The following is a 19576-nucleotide window of genomic DNA, read 5'->3' as shown; positions in this document are numbered from 1 at the left end:
AGCAGACAACGCAGGAATAAAAGGGGGTGGGGGGAAGTCACAGTGAAGCAAAATATAAAGAAAGCAAACAGAAAAAAAATTAAGGATAAAAGCAAAATGCATTATTTCAAAATCAGAAAAACAATATAATTGATGACTAAATCTAAGATCTGGTTCTTTGAGGTGGGAGGAAGAAAGCAACAAAACTGATAAACCACTAGCTAACAAAACAGAACAAAAAAATAATATAAATATACAAACTAGGAATGAGAAAGGGCTTATAACCATCAGTATAGACAAAATGATAAGAATTACAAGTGATTACTTTGCCCAACCTTATGCTAAGACAATTTAAAATCTGAATGAAATAGATAAAACTCAAGGAAATACAAATTACTAATAGGGACTCAAAAAAGGTAGAAAATCTAAAACAGATAAATACAAATACAATAGGGACTCAAAAAAGGTAGAAAATCTAAAACAGATAAATAACCATGAATAAAAGCTGTTACCAATAGGGACTCAAAAAAGGTAGAAAATCTAAAACAGATAAATAACCATGAATAAAAGCTGTCAAAAGCTATACTCAAAAAACAAACAAACAAACAAACAAAAAACTGAACTTTGGTAGGTTAGTGAGCAACTTCTTTCAAACTTTCAGGAAATCAATCATTCTCATACTATAAAGTTATTCCAAAAGATAAAGAAGTAAGCATACCAGTGTTTCAAGAAGCCAAAATTTCACATTGTACAGCAGAAAAACTATCGACCAGTCTCATTTATGAGTGTAGATACTAAATGGCTAAAGATTATATGATTCTGCAGTATATTCTGAAAACAACTTGACTAAGTACAGATTATTTCAGGAAAGAAAGAGTGGTATAATATAAGAAAATCCATTAATCTAATTCACCATATATATAAGTAAAATGAGTAAAAAGCAGAATAATCAACAGAAATGCTAAAAATTATATATATGTAATTTAATATTCATTACTCACCAATATTCTGAGTGATAAAGGGATAGAATACTCCCTTAATATAATAAAGATATCAATCTTAGGCAGGTACACATGCTCACATACACAAATACACATCTAATCAACCACATCTTAATATCTCCATTAAAGTCAGGAGAAGAATACTCATCACCTCTATTATCTAATGCTGTTCTGGAAGTGCTAGTTCATGCAATTAGACAATAAACTAAAAGACAAAATACTAGGAAGGAGGAGAGAATTATTATCAATTACATGACTGTCTACCTAGAAATCCAAAATGATTAAGTGAATAATTGTTAGAAACAATACAAGAGCCCAGAGTTTTCTTTCTATATTTATTTTATACAAATTTAATTTATACTGGTCATTTTTCTGTGCTTTTGTGTTGTTTCTAACGATCGGTTGACAAGCATACCAACCCACAAGGCCCTGGAAGTCAGCAGAGCTTGGAGGGTGAGTGTGGGGACGAGCAGGGAACACTTGAGGCTTGGCTGCTTCAGAAACCTTAAATAGAAGGCAGGTGATCCAGAATCAGTTGACAAGCATACTAACCCACAAGGCCCTGGAAGTCAGCAGAGCTTGGAGGGTGAGTGTGGGGATGAGCAGGGAACACTTGAGGCTTGGCTGCTTCAGAAACCTTAAATAGAAGGCAGGTGATCCAGTCAACATTGGCTGGAGTGTGTGTGAGCAATCCTAATATTGTGAAGCTAGTAACCAGAGACAAGCATTTACGCTGCACTTGGAAGTGAGGCTATAATAAACGAGGGGGATCCAGGAAGCCTTCTTCCTTCTCAGCACCTCTCCACAGGCTGCAGCCAGAGCACGACACTGCTTGTCTTGAGACTGGCAGGAGGGCCAGTCCAGATGAAGTGACCAGAGTAAGAAAACAGAAGTACAGCCTCCTTTCCCAAGAGCAAAGCTAAAGGAGGGAAAAAGGGATGTGGGGAGGTAAGGAAAGGTAAAAAGGGCTCAGGAGTAAGTGACCTGAAAGAGAGGAGAGTGCCAAGTACATCACAAAAGGCAAGGGTATGGATCTTCAGGACTTGCTTCTGTCATAATTCTGCCTGCCTGGTCTTGTTTTAGAGATAATAAGGTTTTCCTCCTGGCTCTCTCTTTAGTAGGCACCTGGCACTTTGACTTATTGTACTCTCATTCAATACATACAATGACCCTTACAAGTCAGATTTTTGGACAATTTTGCATATTTCTTCAGATGTTTTCCCTGTGGTAAATACGTTTGCTTTAGGTTAATTTTCTTGCTTGTTTTTTTAAAAAATGGAATCATTGCATAGTTCTGCAACTTTTTTCCTCATGATATCATAGACATATTTTCATTTTGAACATATAGCTCTGGCTCAGTATTTTGCAAAGTGTAATTACTTAGTATTTCATGAACATTTAGGTGGCTTCCAATTTTTGGTATTATAAAAAATTATAAACTTCCCCCAGATTTCCATTTGGCTGATTTCCTCATTTCATTCACGTTCCTGCTCAAATGCCACCTCCTCAGAAAAACCCTCTTTGTCTCACTACTTAAACGCACTTCTATCCAACCCTCTACCACTTCTTAATTCCTTACTCTGCTTTTTTTTAAAAAACAGCATTTGTCACTACTTGTCATTTTTTGTATATTGATTTGTTTACTTATGTATTGTCTGTCTCCACCAGCAGCCTCAAAATTTTCATGACAGTAAGGACTTTATTTATATCACTGCTGTGTTCCCAGTACCCAGAGGAAGCCAGGCCCATAGGAGAACCTCATTATGTTTTTATTGAATAAACTCATAATACAGCGATAATCATTCTTTTATATATTTTTGTAAACCTATACAAATGTTTCAGCAGTATTGCTGGGTCAAAGAGTATGAATATTTAAATTGTAACAGAAATCATCAATCAGTTTTTTAAACAAGGTTATTTAATTCAGTTCATTTTTCTTCTATAAAAGCCCTATGTTGTAGCCACAGCTGGAGCTGGGTCCTCTGCATGGAGACTCTGGTGTGGGTCTTTACAAGATGGTCAGTGAATTTCGGATGGGAGACTTGGTGAACATGGTCTTCTTCTAGAGGCTGGGGGTGAGATAGCTGTAGGTCTTGGAGATCGCATCAAAGGTGGCCTTGGTGAAGTTGCCCCAGGGGGCAGTGCAGTCCGTCTGAGGTGCAGCAGTCATCAGTTCTGGCCATCAGCAGCAGCTTCTTGGGCACAGGGGCCAAGACAATGCCACTACTTCTGGGGGCAGGGATGAGGCACACCAGCACAGAGCCACAGCGGCCTGTTACCTTGGAAGAGACAGTGTGGGGATGGCCAATCTTGTTCCCCCAGTAGCCTCTCTGCAAGGGGACAATGGAGAGTTTGGCAAGGGTGATAGACAGCGGTGGCTACCTCCTTGGAGCACACCTCCTTAGAGCACTTAACACCAGACCAAAGTGATCACTGTGGTTCCCGATGGCAACAAATGCCTTGAGACTGGTCTGTAGGGGTCTTCTGCTTTTGTGCTAAATGCCTTGAACTTGGTCTGCAGGAGTCTGCTTTTGTGCCGGCATAATCTTCAACCTTGAGGGATGCTCCCAGGAAAAAGTCAATGATCTCAGACTCCTGATAGGCAGGTAGAACAGATAGATCTCCAGGGACTTGATCTTCATGGCCTTGACCAGGTGGCCCAGCTTGGTGACAGGGATCCACTCCTTGTCCTTGTCCTTGACTCTGTGAGTTCTGCAGCTCCATCTCGGCCCTGGATGCTGCCACAGAAGCCACTGCAGAAGCCACGGCGCCTTTCCATTCCAGGACCCCAGGGCCTCCTGCTGCACCAGCGTCATTGCCATTTGGTGTTCTCTTGGAGAAGCCAAAACAATCTTTCAAAATGACACAAACTTACATCCATCCCAATAGTAGATAAGAACACATTTCCCCACAACCTCCATGACATAGAATAATATCCATCTTCATAATCTTTCCTCTTGATTTTAGAATTTAAAATATATTTGGGTTTTATGATAAAACAAAGTAAAGGTGTAAGCCTGACTCTCTCTGGATCCCATCTCCCTCATTCTCACCATCAAGTTGTGTGCCCTGCTGTCTGGACAGATGTCTAGACATCTCACTGCCCAATAGTCTGGCCCACCAGTTGGGTCCAGTGACCCTGACTTCATCAAGTCTCCCAGTTAATTCTCACCCTGCACCTTACCCCATTCTTGCTGGAGTAGGAGGAACTGGGCTTTAAGCCACTAGTAATACAGTCCCAGATATATCATCTCAGTAATACTAGCTCTATGATTATGTGATTTTCACCTCTCTGGGTTGTTCCTTCATCTGTAAAATGTGAATAAAAACACCTCTTGGAGAATTCCCATAAAGGTTAAATAAGATAAATATGCAAAGCATCTGATTCAGTGCCTATCATAGGGCTGGCACTAAAGAGTTCCCTCTCCCAGCTCCCTCAAAAGCACCCCAGCTCTTTGTAGCACTTAGGACATTTTAACCTGTATTAAGGTAATGTACAGTCAGTAAGATAAGGATGATGCTTGAACATAGTAGACACTCAGCAGATGACTGCCAAGCAGAGCTGATTTCTCCATTTAGGAACTACTTCATCCTCACCAGTATCTTTTTTTCCATGTACACATTTATACTACCGATCGGCTGATAATGTTACACACAACTGGATACTCTCTACCCAACTAGCCACTGGATGAACTCATCTCTCAATCCTGTCTGAGCTAAACAAGGCCTTTTATAGAACTTTAAAACTGACTCACCACTGAGTCATCAAACATAGCAATACCCAAACACACTCCTGTTGCTAACAAAAGACCAGCATGGGATGTCTGTCTTATCTCCTTTCTCTCCCCTAATGAGATAGGGGCCCTTGACTCACTGGAGAAGAGTCATCCTATCTTTTGTGCTACAGTAATCTGAACAAAGCTGGTTTAAATTATCACAACATGGCCAGCAAACAACTGACAGTCCTCGTGGTCATCCAAGTCATTTCCTGTGTATGCCACTAACCCAAGAAGAGAGGCAATTACTCAATTACAAGAATGTTTATTGAGCACCTGAATTCTGCTGGGCACTCACGATTCCCTCTGTTTATGACATTTCTGTGAAGTGGGCTTTTCAGTTATTGAAATTCATTAAAAATAATGAGAAAAGCAGCCCTTTGTGCCTCTGTAAAGGGAAGAGACAAAAAAAAAAAAAAAAGGAATACTGGAGAAAATGAGGCTACTCAGTTTTATTCCAATAGAGGAGTTATTAAATAGCAAATATGAAGCATAATGTTTTGGCTAACTGCCTCAGAGAGCTATAGTTTTAAAATATGTTAGTTGAGAAGTCATCTCTTATCTAGGAATGATGTGGTCAGTGGTCACTACTCTCTCTTGGGAAAAGTCCTGCAGTTAGTATCATTGCCTGACCAATTGCAGTGAACTATCAAGTCTTTCAAGTTTAGGCCTGTGTGAGGCTGAGAGCTGCTGAGATAACTGGAAGCAGACCTGGAGGGCTCCTTTCACTAATAATGGTGGTTTATAGCCAAGGTTTTGGTGTACAGACACAACTTTTAAGTACCCTAGCATGATCCCTCCTAGCTGAAGACTCTAAGCAAAAACTGAATGAGAATCTTAGATCTTCAAACTTTTTGTATAGAATCCATAGAAGTGATATATCCATATCTAAAGGATGTAATGAAATCTGTCCTTGACCTACTTCACATAAATATTAGGAGGATAAATGGAAATAGTATGTTAGTGGTCCTTAAAGATTAATTAGGCATGACAAGAAGTAAGGTTTACTTCTAAAATGCAAGCTTTCAACTGGTTACTTTTTTGAGTTATGCTTCTCAAGTTCTTAATTACATTGATACTATCTCTTTTGATTTGATTACCCTAGCTGGTTGTGCACAAACTCAACTGTCTATCCATATTAAGAAAATTTATTTTGTCGGGGCCGGCCCGGTGGCACACTGCTACAGTGCGCCGCTTGGGAAGTGCGGCGGCGCTCCCGCCGAGGGTTCGGATCCCACATACAGACCGGCAGCTCACTGGCTGAGCGAGGTGCGGGAGCAACACCGAGGGTTGCGATCCCGTGGCCGGTCCCGGTCCGGTACGGGCGCGACACTGAGGGTTGCAATCTGTTGCCGGTCACGAAAAAAAAGACAAAAAGGGGAAAAAAAAAAAAAAAAAGAAAATTTATTTTGTCAACATCAGGAGTCACAAATTGTATTTACTGACTATAAAGCCATTAACAAGTGTGGATTATTCTCAAACAACATTGCTATAATTAAAAGAACACATAACATTTATTGAACACTAACTATAGGCAAGGGACAGTGCTAGCCTCACATTTAATCCACTGAACAACTAGAGAGGAATTTGATTTGATTATACTGTACTCTCAGGGTGAGCTGATGAACACGTGGTGAAATGGTCAAATAATCACGTCCAACTCAAGAGTATTAAGGCAAGTGACAAAGTTGAGCAATCTAATCTATACCTGAGAAGTCAAACAGGAGCAGTCTAGGAGTTACCACATTCTAGCCTGAGATCTGGATTCTTGGGGCCAACCGGCACTTGGTAACAGAACTGGGTTGAAGTAAGTTGAGTTTTGCTCAAAGGACAAGCAGAAGGGGAAAGGTAAAGATAACAAGGAAGATGAAGAAAAACAGTGATACTTTTTAAAAGCATATGTTTTTTAAGTGAAAAACTGAGATTTTACCAATGGGCATTTTTAAAAATTAGAAATCTATCACAGTAGGCTCTTTAGTGAAACAGATTATTTTGCTAGAATCAAAAGCATAAACTAGAAAAGAATCAGCTTTGAGTAAATCCCGACTAGTCTAATGAAACATTCCTACAGACTACATCACTGAGAAAAATTAGTTTCTAGTTCTGAAGGATTTCATTCAAAAGTGCAAGGCTCAGGCCGGCCCGGTGGCTCAATGGATAGTGCGCCGCTTGGGAAGCGCGGCGGCGCTCCCGCCCGACATGGACATATACTCATGTGCTGTATATATTAAAAATACTTGAGAGGGTGATGTAGGGATCTCAATTATAAATCTTCAGGGCAAGAATCTTGCTTACTTTGCTGCTATAAGGAAGGTCCTGACAACAGCGATATTAAAGTCCTTTTCTTGCTAAGTCATGAATGTAAAGGGGATAAACAGGTTAAGTTTGTACTTCCAACAGCTAGAGGCAAGATTTTTCTCAGTTATTACAACATTACCACAAGCATGTGGATTCTGTAAAAGTTGCCCAGCAACATTACAGTAGAAAATACACTGGGAGGGGAAAGGAACTAGAAATTTGAATTAGATATGCCCTGGGGCAGGTGGGTGTAACCCATCTCCCCAGCACAGTGTGTGCTGTACTCAGAGAAGTATGACATTTTAAAAATCAGAACAGTCATGTAAAATTTCAGTTAGGACACTGCTGCAGTTAAACCAAAACACTGTGCCATGTTCTCAGCTGGAGGAGACAGGGTGTGGGTTTCTCAGTCATTTTGGAACTTTTGTTTTAAAGATCACTAGATTTTCATTCAGTTATTCCAGAAAGATTTATTAAGTACTTTCTCAGAGACCAAGGCACAGTTCTGGTTCCTGGAGCTCTAAAGACAAATAAAATTTGGTCTGGCCTTGGTGGGAGGGGAAGCCAGACAAGTAAACAAAGTAAGTGTTACATAGTCCATCCCAGGTATGATGGAAAGTCAGGTGCAGGGACTGCAAAAAGTAAAGGAAAGGCTTCATAGAGGAAGTTACTCTAGCACAGAGTCTTGTTTTCAACTTTTAAAAAATTCCTTCTCTTCCCCAACCATGCTATATATTCGTTGGGAACTTACCTCTCCCATTCTGTGTGAAGACTTGGGTGTCAAGAATTCAGTCCTGGGGGCCGGCCCGGTGGCACACTGCTACAGTGCGCCGCTTGGGAACGCGGCGGCGCTCCCGCCGAGGGTTCGGATCCCACATACAGACCGGTTCCCGCTCACTGGCTGAGCGAGGTGTGGGAGCAACACCGAGGGTTGCGATCCCGTTGCCGGTCCCGGTCCAGTACGGGTGCGACACTGAGGGTTGCGATCCGTTGCCGGACACGAAAAAAGACAAAAAGGAAAAAAAAAAAAAAAAAAAGGATTCAGTCCTGGGCCATAGACCGAGAACTCTTCCCTTCCCATCTGGAATCCAGGCCCTTTTGCCCCAGCCTACTTCAAGGACCTCCCAGTTGAGAGAAGCAGACAGGTGGCAAAGTAGGAGTTGATAAAAAACAAACAAAACAAATACTGTTAAGAGTGTTTACCTCCAGGAGAGTTAATCGGGATGGGGATTGAAGGGGCAGGTGGGAGACTTCTGTTCCATTTAAATTTTTATCATTTGAGAAGACAAAAAAAGGCAATGGAGAAAAAAATGATAAAGAATCATGCCTGCTAAGCTCTACAAACTTTCACTGAATAAGTAGTAATTTTCTGTTCAAAATCTTAAATTGGCATATTTATCTGCAAACATGCAAATTTAGGAACTAAACAAACCAACAAATATTTAAGTAAGGACTCTTTTATGAGGGTACTTCAAAGAGTTTATGGAAAGATTTGTATCATCTTTCAATTCTATTTTTCCACAAACTTTTTGAAGTACCTTCATACCACAAGATAGTGAGCACCTAAGGGGCACCAGAATACTGCAATAAACAAGATAGAGAAGGTTCCCTAACCTAAGGGATGTCATTTTTCTAGAAGGGGATAATAATAAACCAACATACTTAGAGAAAGATATAAGCTTTTTAAGGAAGTAAAGCAGGGAGTTCTGAAAAAGCAAGGGGGGGAAGGAAAGTGAGATTGCATGGTTAGCAACAGTGGATACAGAATTCTTATATAGGAGGGGCTTAGGAGCACACTTCTTTTACACACAACACACGTTACAAATCAATAAAAAGTAGCTGTTTTCTAAAGGAATTTTTACTTACACTTCACATAAAATTAAGAAAATGTCATTTGTCCATATCAAAGAATTATATGTTAGGTGTGACAGGAGCGGAGGTGTTGGAGGGAGGGTGCTAAAAACTACTCCTTGGCTTTGGCCACCCTGGATCAGAGAATGCCTTTCCTTGAAACATAGGCATGTAGAGTTATTGTCCCTCAAGAGCTTAAAATTAAATTTTGATTAACATACAAAAAATACACATTTATATATCAATTAGCAAATGTCTGGAGATGACACCTGATGACCCTTCTTTCCCATGTGATGTGTTAAGCACACTAAAATGTCTTTAGAAATTCAGCTTGAATTTACTTAGCTTTTGAAAAGAAATCAGAACAACATATACGACAAAGTGTTAATATCGATAAAGTGCTACAATAAGAAAAATAGACAATAGAAATAAACGTAAATGGCTATTAAACCCATGACAACTGCTAATACAACTCGATAATACAAATAACAAAACCACATTAACAAACATTAAATACCCACTGATGTCCAGAATTCACAGTGTGCTCTAATCCACTGCTAGAGAGCATGTAAATTGTTTTTCTGGAGGGCAGTTTGGCCACTCCAGGCGCCGCTGCCCGGGTTCGGTTACATAACCGCCCGGCCGCACCCCCGCTCGCTTTCCTGCGCCGCCACCAAAAGTTGGCAGTCCCTGTTTTGGGCCCTGCCCAGAAGTTGTCCGTTAAGATTATGTAACTGAACAATGGGCCTCGTCTGGGACTTCATCTTACAAAGGGGCTGGTCGTCGGCGTCCAGGTGGCTGGTGATTTGCAGCCCGAGGTGTCAGCCCCAAGTATGGCACCGATAACATGGTCTGCAAAGATGCTGCAGGGGTACTGGCCCGGACACCTGACACTCCCGAGCCATATGGTGCCTTTTAAACGCCGCAGTCGGGCCTGTAATTTGGTCGGCGCAGGCAGAAGGAGTTCAATTAAAAACTTTTTTTTTCCCCCTACGCTTATCGTTTCGTGTTATGGGGCAAAAGTTTTAGGTCTGGAGGGAGACTGCGCTTCGACTTGGGAGTAAAGGCTAGCCCTCCAAGCATTCAGTCTTAAAGACATAAAATTCAAGGTAGCATTTAAGCCTCTTTTGGGGCATGGTACTGGGCAAGAGTTTGTTTATATGCTTGGGTTTGCATTGCCCAAGTTCGCTCGGCCTTCGTGTGAGTAGGAACACCCTACTATTGATAAGGTATCTTAAACAGGTGTGCAGCACCTGTTTGTCTAATGGCCAGTGAGTGTGCAGATTACCACGTCTAAAACTTTAGTAGTCACAGCAGATTTAAATACGGACACTTGCCGAAATTGAGACAAGTATCCCATTTGTAATTACGGTTAATATGGAAAAATGTACTTTTTAAAGTGAGTTCGTTTTTTCAACGTACCGGTAGTCATAGGCCTCTGTAGTACGTGTGCTTTTTTGATCGCTGCTGTTTATTAGCTGGCTTGCCCTAGGCGAAAATCCCTCTGGAAGTGAGGGGAGGAGTCCAGCGGGGGTGGCTTTCAAAGCCCTATGTAGGTGGGGGAGGGGAGCTTTTATGGGGCTTTCTGACTGCTTTCTGTTTTTAGACGAGTTGAAAAGGTTTGTTTAACTTTTAGCCACTAGATTGAATTTAGCTTTAGCCAGCATTCACATTCTTTTTAGGGTTAGAGACTGATTCTACTCGGTTGTCTTTTTCAGAAAAGGTGGTTAGTATTCAGCTTTCAGACTCCTAAGTTAGCTTCTTGTTTATTTTGCTTGAAATATAACAAAGGCTTGTATGTTGATTTGATCTACACATTTAACTACGTGAAAGGCTGGTTGAATGTTAGGTTGAGAAGGCTTACCTTCTGTAGGACTTGGATCCTAAAAATTTTATTTTTCTTTCCATAGAGTTTGCTTTCCAAAGCTCGAGGAATCGATTCCAGCTCTGTTAAACTCCGGGGTGGTTCTCTATTCATGGATACAGAAAAATCAGGAAAAAGAGAATTTGACATGCGACAGACTCCTCAAGTGAATATTAATCCTTTTACTCCAGATTCTGTGTTGCTTCATTCCTCAGGACAGTGTCGTCGAAGAAAGAGAACCTATTGGAATGAGTAAGTTGTTTATTTAACAGTTTGGTTCCCCATGCGACCCAATATTGGTTTGGTATAATTATCAAAATTTAGTCTGTACTGAATGGCATGGATGCTTGTGTGCTCTGAAATCTTTTCTTTTACAAGCACCTAATTCTCAGGAGATAGGTGGGAAGTAATAAGCTGTGGAAAGAAGTGGTGTGAGAAAAAAAGGAATAAAAAGCCTAGATATCTTGTAGGAAATCTACTGGTGTCAAAAATGAGGCAGGCAGAGAGTTGATTTAGAAAGGCTTTAGTATTGATATGTGTGGTGGTGTTGGCTTCTGTTTAGTGAGTATAGCTCTATAGGGACAATATTTTCATCAGCTGGGCTGAATCTTGTGATTATAAAATCAACTAAATGCTGACTTTTCTGTTTTTCTCCATCAAAATTCCACTTCACTATACTCTTTATCAGATAAACTTTTGGATCTCAAGTTGATGTATCTGTCAGATATATTGATGGAAAAATACATAATATTTTTTTCAGTTCCTGTGGTGAAGACATGGAAGCTAGTGATTATGAGTTTGAAGATGAGACAAGACCTGCTAAAGTAAATAACTTTTTATTTTCTTTTTTATTATTTCTGAAATTTGATTTCCTCTCTCTTAACAAACTATGGATATACATGTTAATTAAGCATTAAAAATTAAAACATAAGGTAGAATGATTTTTTAATTTCATATGTAAAGTCTTCACCATTGCAAAAAATGATTTTCATATCTTTGTATTAAGGATGCACTTTTTATTACAGAGAATTACAATTACTGAAAGCAATATGAAGTCTCGATATACAACAGAATTTCATGAGCTAGAGAAAATTGGCTCTGGAGAATTCGGTTCTGTGTTTAAGTGTGTGAAGAGGCTGGATGGATGCATTTATGCCATTAAGCGATCAAAAAAGCCATTGGCTGGCTCTGTTGATGAGTATGTATTAAACATTTTGTCTTTTGCTCTTTTGTCCTCTGATATTAACGAACAGTAAGGTTTTAGGTGATCAAACACTTTATTTATTTATTTATTTTTTGTCTTTTTCGTGACCGGTAAGGGGATCGCAACCCTTGGTGTGGTGTCACCCACACCGCGCTCAGCCAGCGAGCACACCGGGCATTCCTATATAGGATCCGAACCCGCGGCGGGAGCTTCGCTGCGCTCCCATCGCCCCACTCACCCGAGTGCGCCACAGGTTCGGCCCTAATCAAACACTTTAATTCTCAAGCATTTAATTCTCAAACTTTTGAGGTTATAATGATTTAATGAGGTCCTTTTCATTTTGTACCATTAGTTCTTACTGGACTTGGTAAATAATATGAATAGTCTGATTTTAGAGCCTTACGTAAATTGCTTATTTCTAGTCAGCATCCGAGAATTCACAGTAAAATGGAGGTTAGTCTTTCCCGAGTCCTAGGGCCAACAAGGTTTCTTCTCTCTGACAGTCTACTTGAATGGAAGCTTTGGAAAATCTCATACGAGTTTTAACCCCCTCTCTCTTAAGCAAGTTGTTCTTCAGCATAACAATAGATAAAAAAGTCAAGTTTTATTTTATGAAGCTTCAGATAAATTAATTCAGTTTAGGCTTGAATAAAAATGACTTACTATTCTATTAATCTCAAATTTCTCCTAGGCAGAACGCTTTGAGAGAAGTATATGCTCATGCAGTGCTTGGACAGCATTCTCATGTAGTTCGATATTTCTCTGCATGGGCAGAAGATGATCATATGCTTATACAGAATGAATATTGTAATGGTGAGTAATGAAATGGTTTTCCCGTAAACTTGTGAGCTTGAGAAAATGAACACCAAGGAAATATTTATTGTTATCTAAAGTCTTGCTCTATTTCTGTCTCTTTTTTCTCTTATAATTTCAAAGATCAGAGGTCTAATATGAATTTCAAGTGCAAGTAATGATTGCCCCTTCTGAAGCATCATGTGCATACCTCAGTAGTAAAACTTGTATTTATGTACCTGTCACTCAAACTGAGCTTCTTGAGAGGACAGTGGTCTTGCCATATATATTTTGTTATCTCTAGCACCTAGCATAGGGTGGGAAGCATATAGTAGTTAGTAAGATGTTTTGTTGAATGGATTCTGCCTGCATCTAGCCTTCCCTTTTTATTTCATTTTGCATGCTGCTAATACTGATGTTGGTTATTCATAAAAGGACAGTGACTCTCCACTGATCTAAATTGAGCTATTTCTTTAAGGCATTCTAAAATCCTGCCTCATTTCTATCTATCCAACCCAGTTTACCCTTAGAATCCACTAAAACTACTCTTTTGATTCTCTAGCTGGTCTTCTCTCCCTCTTCTCCCCTCAGAACAAAACAAGCTTGTACAGTAGTCCTTTCTTATCAATGGTTTCACTTTGAATAGTTTCAGATACCTGCAGTACAGTATGATAAGATACTTAGACCACATTCACGTAACTTCTAGTACAGTATATTGTTTTTAGAAAGACCACATTCACGTAACTTCTAGTACAGTATATTGTTATAGTTGTTCTATTATTAGTTATTCTTAGACCACATTCACGTAACTTCTAGTACAGTATATTGTTATAGTTGTTCTATTATTAGTTATTGTTGTTAATCCCTTACTGTGCCTAATTTATAAATTAAACTTTATCATAGGTTTGTATGTATAGGAAAAAATATGGTGTGTGTATATAGAGAGTGGGGTATTTATCCATGGTTTCAGGCATCCACTGGGGGTTTGGAACATATCCCCTGTGGATACAGGTAGACTATAGGTTTAGCTTTGGACCTCTGTATAGCTTTCAATTTCAACAAGTCCTTCAAAGGTCAACTGTGTCTCTCCTTTTTCATTAAACATTTACCAAAATCCTGGTCTGAATTCTGATCCTTACAGACATCTGTTATTATTACATACTCAAATCTTCATATATAATGTATTATTTCTATTTCTGTATATTTTCTGTGAATACAGAGAATTTATAATTTAGTGAACACTTGCGAGGAGATAGCAAAGACTTATTTTTGTTGATTCTCGTTATTTCTTCCTTAAATAAACAAGACCAGCCATCTTATAACTTATGAATAAATAAGTGACAGAGGTATGGATTTGGGTTCTCCATATTTAAAAACAGTGAACAAACAGAAGTAAAAGATCCGTTTCTCAGACCTGACTCATTGTCATTTTATTCTCTACACTTGAAAGAACTTGATTGTTCAGTATACAGCATTGCTGCTCGTTTGTTTCAGCTCTTGAAATGTTTCTGTTCATACCTTCACAATATTTATGTAGATATCTCCCATGACCTTGTGGACTATTCTCTTTCTTAACCCCCATTTTTCAGTCATTGCATTTAACATAGAACAACTTGACCATGTCATCTCCATTCTCTATTTGCTGGACATCATCTCTTTTTAAGTTTCTTTCTTCCTCCCTCTCTCTTACCATGTTGATATGAGTGGTTCTCTTACAGAGTATTTATTTCACTAGCAGTCTGGAAATCACAAATAATGTAGCAACTTATCTAATAACATGGTTGTGTAATTCAGATGATTTTGAGAAAATTCTCTTGGGCCTAGGAGGTGGGGAAGAGTGGTTAGTCTTGCTATGCTCTCAGATTACAAAGACTTTGTCCTGTAATAAAGTTAGATGATAAAATAATCTTTTGAAAATTATTATTTTGGAGCAATATAAAAACAGTTAAAGAATATAGATGTTTAAACAATAAATAGACCAGTGTGAAACAGGATTGCCTCTTTGTATGGTTATCTGTCCTATTTAGAAAGAAAATAAGGCTATCTAGATACATTTGTGAGCTCTGCCTTTTCTTATCTTTTGTTTAACTTTCCACCATTCCTCTCTCCACATCTTTGATTATCCTAATAGGGCTGATTTTCAGATCTTTTCCACAGTTCCACAGGGAAAGGATTCTGATATTCATTTATACCTGTTGATTAACTGATTATCCTTTATTATGACTGAAATTTCCTTATTATCTCAAACAGTCATTTGCATTATAAACCTTTTATCTTGGTTTGGTGATATAGATTGAAATTTCTAACCTGGATAAACAAGTATACAAAAATGTTGATGGATAGGAGAAGTGAAGCTGAAATTTCAGATGAGTGTTTTGCTCTTCTCACCTCTCTTGCACTTCTGACAATAAAATAGCGGTGATATAGATTGAAATTTCTAACCTGGATAAACAAGTATACAAAAATGTTGATGGATAGGAGAAGTGAACCTGAAATTTCAGATGAGTGTTTTGCTCTTCTCACCTCTCTTGCACTTCTGACAATAAAATAGAAAATACTGGCCCAGCTATTATTGCTGGCCTTCTTACCAAGCTTGATCTAGGACTTAGCTTGACTTGTCTGACAGGCTTATTGGTCTCCTCCCTTCTGGAACCCTTCCCCCCCCTTTCAAGATTTGTACAAGTTAAGTATGGAAAACATGCTTGAGACTGAGATATCCAGATGTGTGATTTATTTTTATTTTAAAAACACATTTGACATTTTGTTATTCAGTCTTGTTCAAATTGTAGGACCTCCTTTCCTGACTAAATACATCATTGACCCTCCTGATTTTATTATCCTGGCTCTGATTTTATTATTCCTAAGCTTTAAACAGAAGACCTTTTTAACAGCTCCTTATTGCTTATACTTTATCTGAGGCAAAGTTTTAAAAAATATAAACAAATTAACTGATTGGCTTGACCAGTAATATAAAAGCAGTTCTCATTCATACTAAGAGTAGTATAAATCAAAACTATACTAAGATACTGGTTTTTACCTATAAAATTTATAGACTGTTGTCAATAGTGTAGGGAAACAGGTATTCTCATACATTGATAATGGGTGTATCAACAGCCTTCTCTGTGAGGTACAGTGTATATAAGTGTGTGTAACACACACAATATGCATATATTACAAATGTACATACCCTTTGAGTCTGTGATGTTGTTTCTAGAAGATATACTAAATATGTGTGAAATGACCAATGTACAAAGTTATTCGTTAGACCATAGTATTTAATAGCAAAGGTTTGGAAATAATTTTAAAATGTGTGTTGGTTAGGGGATTGGTTAATGCATTACCCTTAAATTATACAATGGAGTTCTATAGTCACACAAGAAAGAAATGGGCAGTCTTTGTATACTGGTACAGAACGAGCTTTAAAATAATGGACATATGCTTTCATCTGTGTAAAAAGGAGCTGACTACATAAGAAACTGATAACATTGATTTACTCTAGGAAAGAGAACCAGGTGGGTTGCTGGGGTATGTGGGTGAGAGAGAGACTTTAAATTGTATTTTGTATCCATGTGAGCATATTACCTATTGAAAGAATAAATAAAATTTTGATGTCACAATCAGGTTGAAGGAAGGAGGTCTTATTTTTCAATAAGAATATTTCAGAAAGAAGAAAAGGCTGATTTTTGCTATCTTTGTTAGGCGGAAGTTTAGCTGATGCTATAAGTGAAAACTACAGAAGCATGAGTTACTTTACAGAAGTAGAGTTGAAGGATCTCCTTTTGCAAGTTGGCCGGGGCTTGAGATATATTCATTCAATGTCTTTGGTTCACATGGATATAAAACCCAGTAAGTATTAAGATCCTCTGACCTGTATTCTTTGGGGTTGTAGAGAATAAACTACTTTCTTACAGCAGTATGAAAACATATATCTTATTATGTTCTTTCATTGTTAGTTTTAAAAGACCTTTAACCTATTTATAGTATTGTTTTATGATTTTATTTTACCTCTTCCCTGTTACCCCCCTGAAATTTGAAATGAAAAACTCTTTTATTAAAAGCTGGAATAAATTTGCTGCATCTTATAGGAGCCATATAGTCTCAAAGTAGGATTCTGCTGGAGAGACTAAAAACCTGTGTTTAAAGCCCTTATAGTAAGCCAGAGCATATTAAAATTTTCCCCAGTTGACCCAAGCTCTTAACAGTGGATTTGTTCAAATTAGTGTCTGTTTAAGGACCATGAATTGCATCTGGTTATATCCGTTTTTCTTTTTCAGGTTTCACCCTTCCCCTACTTTTTAAAAATGACACAGATTTGTCTTGTAAGGTGTCCTTTCTTCTGGTTTTGACTGGTTGCTTCCCTGTGTCATTTAGCTTGTTTCTTTCTCCCCTGTATTTCCTATAAACTGGGAGTATGACTAAGGGTTGGAGGATTTGAGTTCAAACATTTTAGGCTAGATGTTTTTAGGTTGAATTTAACAAGGTTATTTTTTGTTTTTTGGGGGGGGGGTTCTGTTTGTCTTGTTTTGAAATCTATTGAAATATGTGTTGATTCATAGGAATTTAAGTCACTTTATATAACATATCTTTTTTTTTTTTTTTGTCTTTTTCGTAACCAGTAAGGGGATCACAACCCTTGGTGTGGTGTCGCCTGCACTGCGCTCAGCCAGTGAGTGCACTGGCCAGTCCTATATAGGATCCGAACCCGTGGCGGGAACGTTGCTGTGCTCCCAGCCCCTCACTCTCCCGAGTGTACCACGGGGCCGGCTCTATATAACATATCTTAATCGTTCAAGTTATGTGTAGAATTTCTTATTTTATGTTAATTCACAAGTTTTTATTTTCAAAAGGAAAATAATATATTTGGACTGGTGGTGGTAAATGTGAAGTGAATTAGTAAGGTTTGGCTATATTTACTCCTATCTTGTACAAAGTGTCAGACAAATATGAGGGGTCTTCAAAATAAAAAACAGTTCACGGAAAGATTCATATTATCTTTTAATTCTATTTTTCTATGAATTTTTGATGTACCTTTGTATAGTAGAACCTTATATTACAAGGTACAAAGTTGAAAATATTAAGGGATGTGAAGTTTAAAAATCTTCAGATTCACAAATACCACCACAAAATTAGTTGTCCTGTAAATAAAGTGAAACTGGGTAGATGATTCCGGTAAATATAACACTTTTTAATTTAACACTATGTTGATAAAATTATTAAAATGAAATCAGCCACTGAAGTTTATGTTAATCATGAGGTTAATTGAATTTGATGAAAAAGGTCGTTCGTATACAGTAGAAAATAGTGATGGCCAGTCCTATATAGGATCCGAACCCGTGGTGGGAACGTTGCTGTGCTCCCAGCCCCTCACTCTCCCGAGTGCGCCACGGGGCCTGCTCTATATAACATATCTTAATCGTTCAAGTTATGTGTAGAATTTCTTATTTTATGTTAATTCACAAGTTTTTATTTTCAAAAGGAAAATAATATATTTGGACTGGTGGTGGTAAATGTGAAGTGAATTAGTAAGGTTTGGCTATATTTACTCCTATCTTGTACAAAGTGTCAGACAAATATGAGGGGTCTTCAAAATAAAAAACAGTTCACGGAAAGATTCATATTATCTTTTAATTCTATTTTTCTATGAATTTTTGATGTACCTTTGTATAGTAGAACCTTATATTACAAGGTACAAAGTTGAAAATATTAAGGGATGTGAAGTTTAAAAATCTTCAGATTCACAAATACCACCACAAAATTAGTTGTCCTGTAAATAAAGTGAAACTGGGTAGATGATTCCGGTAAATATAACACTTTTTAATTTAACACTATGTTGATAAAATTATTAAAATGAAATCAGCCACTGAAGTTTATGTTAATCATGAGGTTAATTGAATTTGATGAAAAAGGTCGTTCGTATACAGTAGAAAATAGTGAACCACAAAACCATATTGGGATGTGGATGCTGTATGTTCAGCCAAGCTCATGGGCTAAGTGACTCATTCTTTTCACACTAGCCTTTTAGCACTAAATCAAAATTTGCACTTTGGCAGTATCACAAATTACTATGTTATAACCTTTTGTTTCTAAGTTAATATAACTGCTCAAGATTAATATGCAGATGATAAGGGTTTACTGCAGTGGTTTCCAAGTGTTCAGGGATCAGTGCTAGGCTAGAAAGTATATTCTTAGAAAATACAGTCCTGGTTCCCATCCCCCAAAATTCTTATTCTCATTGGGTTTGGAATAGAACATGAGAATCTGCATTTTAAAAAGCATTCTGGATGATTCTGATGTTTGACCTTGTTTGTGAACTCTGGTTATAATATTAACTCTTTGACAGGTAATATTTTCATATCTCGAACCTCAATCCCAAATGCTGCCACTGAAGAAGGAGATGAAGATGACTGGGTATCCAACAAAGTTATTTTTAAAATAGGTAAGAAAAAAAGATAACTAGATTGTTACTTTAAGAGGCTGTTTTGTTTTTAACTCTTTCTTTTTGGGGAATTGGAGAGTGTTTTTAACTCTTGACTGTTTTCTTTTCCAATACTTGCAGGTGATCTTGGGCATGTGACAAGGATCTCTAGTCCACAAGTTGAAGAAGGTGATAGTCGTTTTCTTGCCAATGAAGTTTTACAGGAGGTAATTTTTCTCCTTTAATAATACTGCTTGCTTTGTGACACTTATCAGTTGATAGAAAAATATAAATTCAGATATATTAAAATATTAAGTTAATAATAGTAGAATGGTTGGGGCCGGCCCGGTGGCGCACTGCTACAGTGCGCCACTTGGGAGCGCGGCGACGCTCCCG

General features: G+C 38.2%; 1 protein-coding gene and 1 pseudogene across 1 annotated transcript in view; one reads left to right on the top strand and one right to left on the bottom strand.

The window, feature by feature from the left end:
• Positions 1–2734: 2734 nt before the first annotated feature.
• On the bottom strand, positions 2735–7856 carry LOC103593187 (annotated as a pseudogene).
• A 2952-nt stretch (positions 7857–10808) lies between these two features.
• WEE1 (WEE1 G2 checkpoint kinase) overlaps positions 10809–19576 on the top strand; it is a 13078-nt gene continuing 4310 nt past the window's right edge. The window contains exons 1-7 of the mRNA XM_008576129.1: positions 10809–11021; positions 11530–11593; positions 11795–11967; positions 12665–12786; positions 16465–16611; positions 19106–19201; positions 19322–19407. Of these exons, the coding sequence (XP_008574351.1) occupies positions 10882–11021; positions 11530–11593; positions 11795–11967; positions 12665–12786; positions 16465–16611; positions 19106–19201; positions 19322–19407 (828 nt within the window). The 5' untranslated portion in view covers positions 10809–10881. The remainder of the gene's footprint in view (positions 11022–11529; positions 11594–11794; positions 11968–12664; positions 12787–16464; positions 16612–19105; positions 19202–19321; positions 19408–19576) is intronic.

Source organism: Galeopterus variegatus, unplaced genomic scaffold, assembly GCF_000696425.1.
Source record: "Galeopterus variegatus unplaced genomic scaffold, G_variegatus-3.0.2 Scaffold1297, whole genome shotgun sequence".
Lineage (NCBI taxonomy): Eukaryota > Metazoa > Chordata > Mammalia > Dermoptera > Cynocephalidae > Galeopterus > Galeopterus variegatus.
Note: the sequence above shows the minus strand (reverse complement) of the source record. Positions and strands in the feature narration are given on the sequence as shown.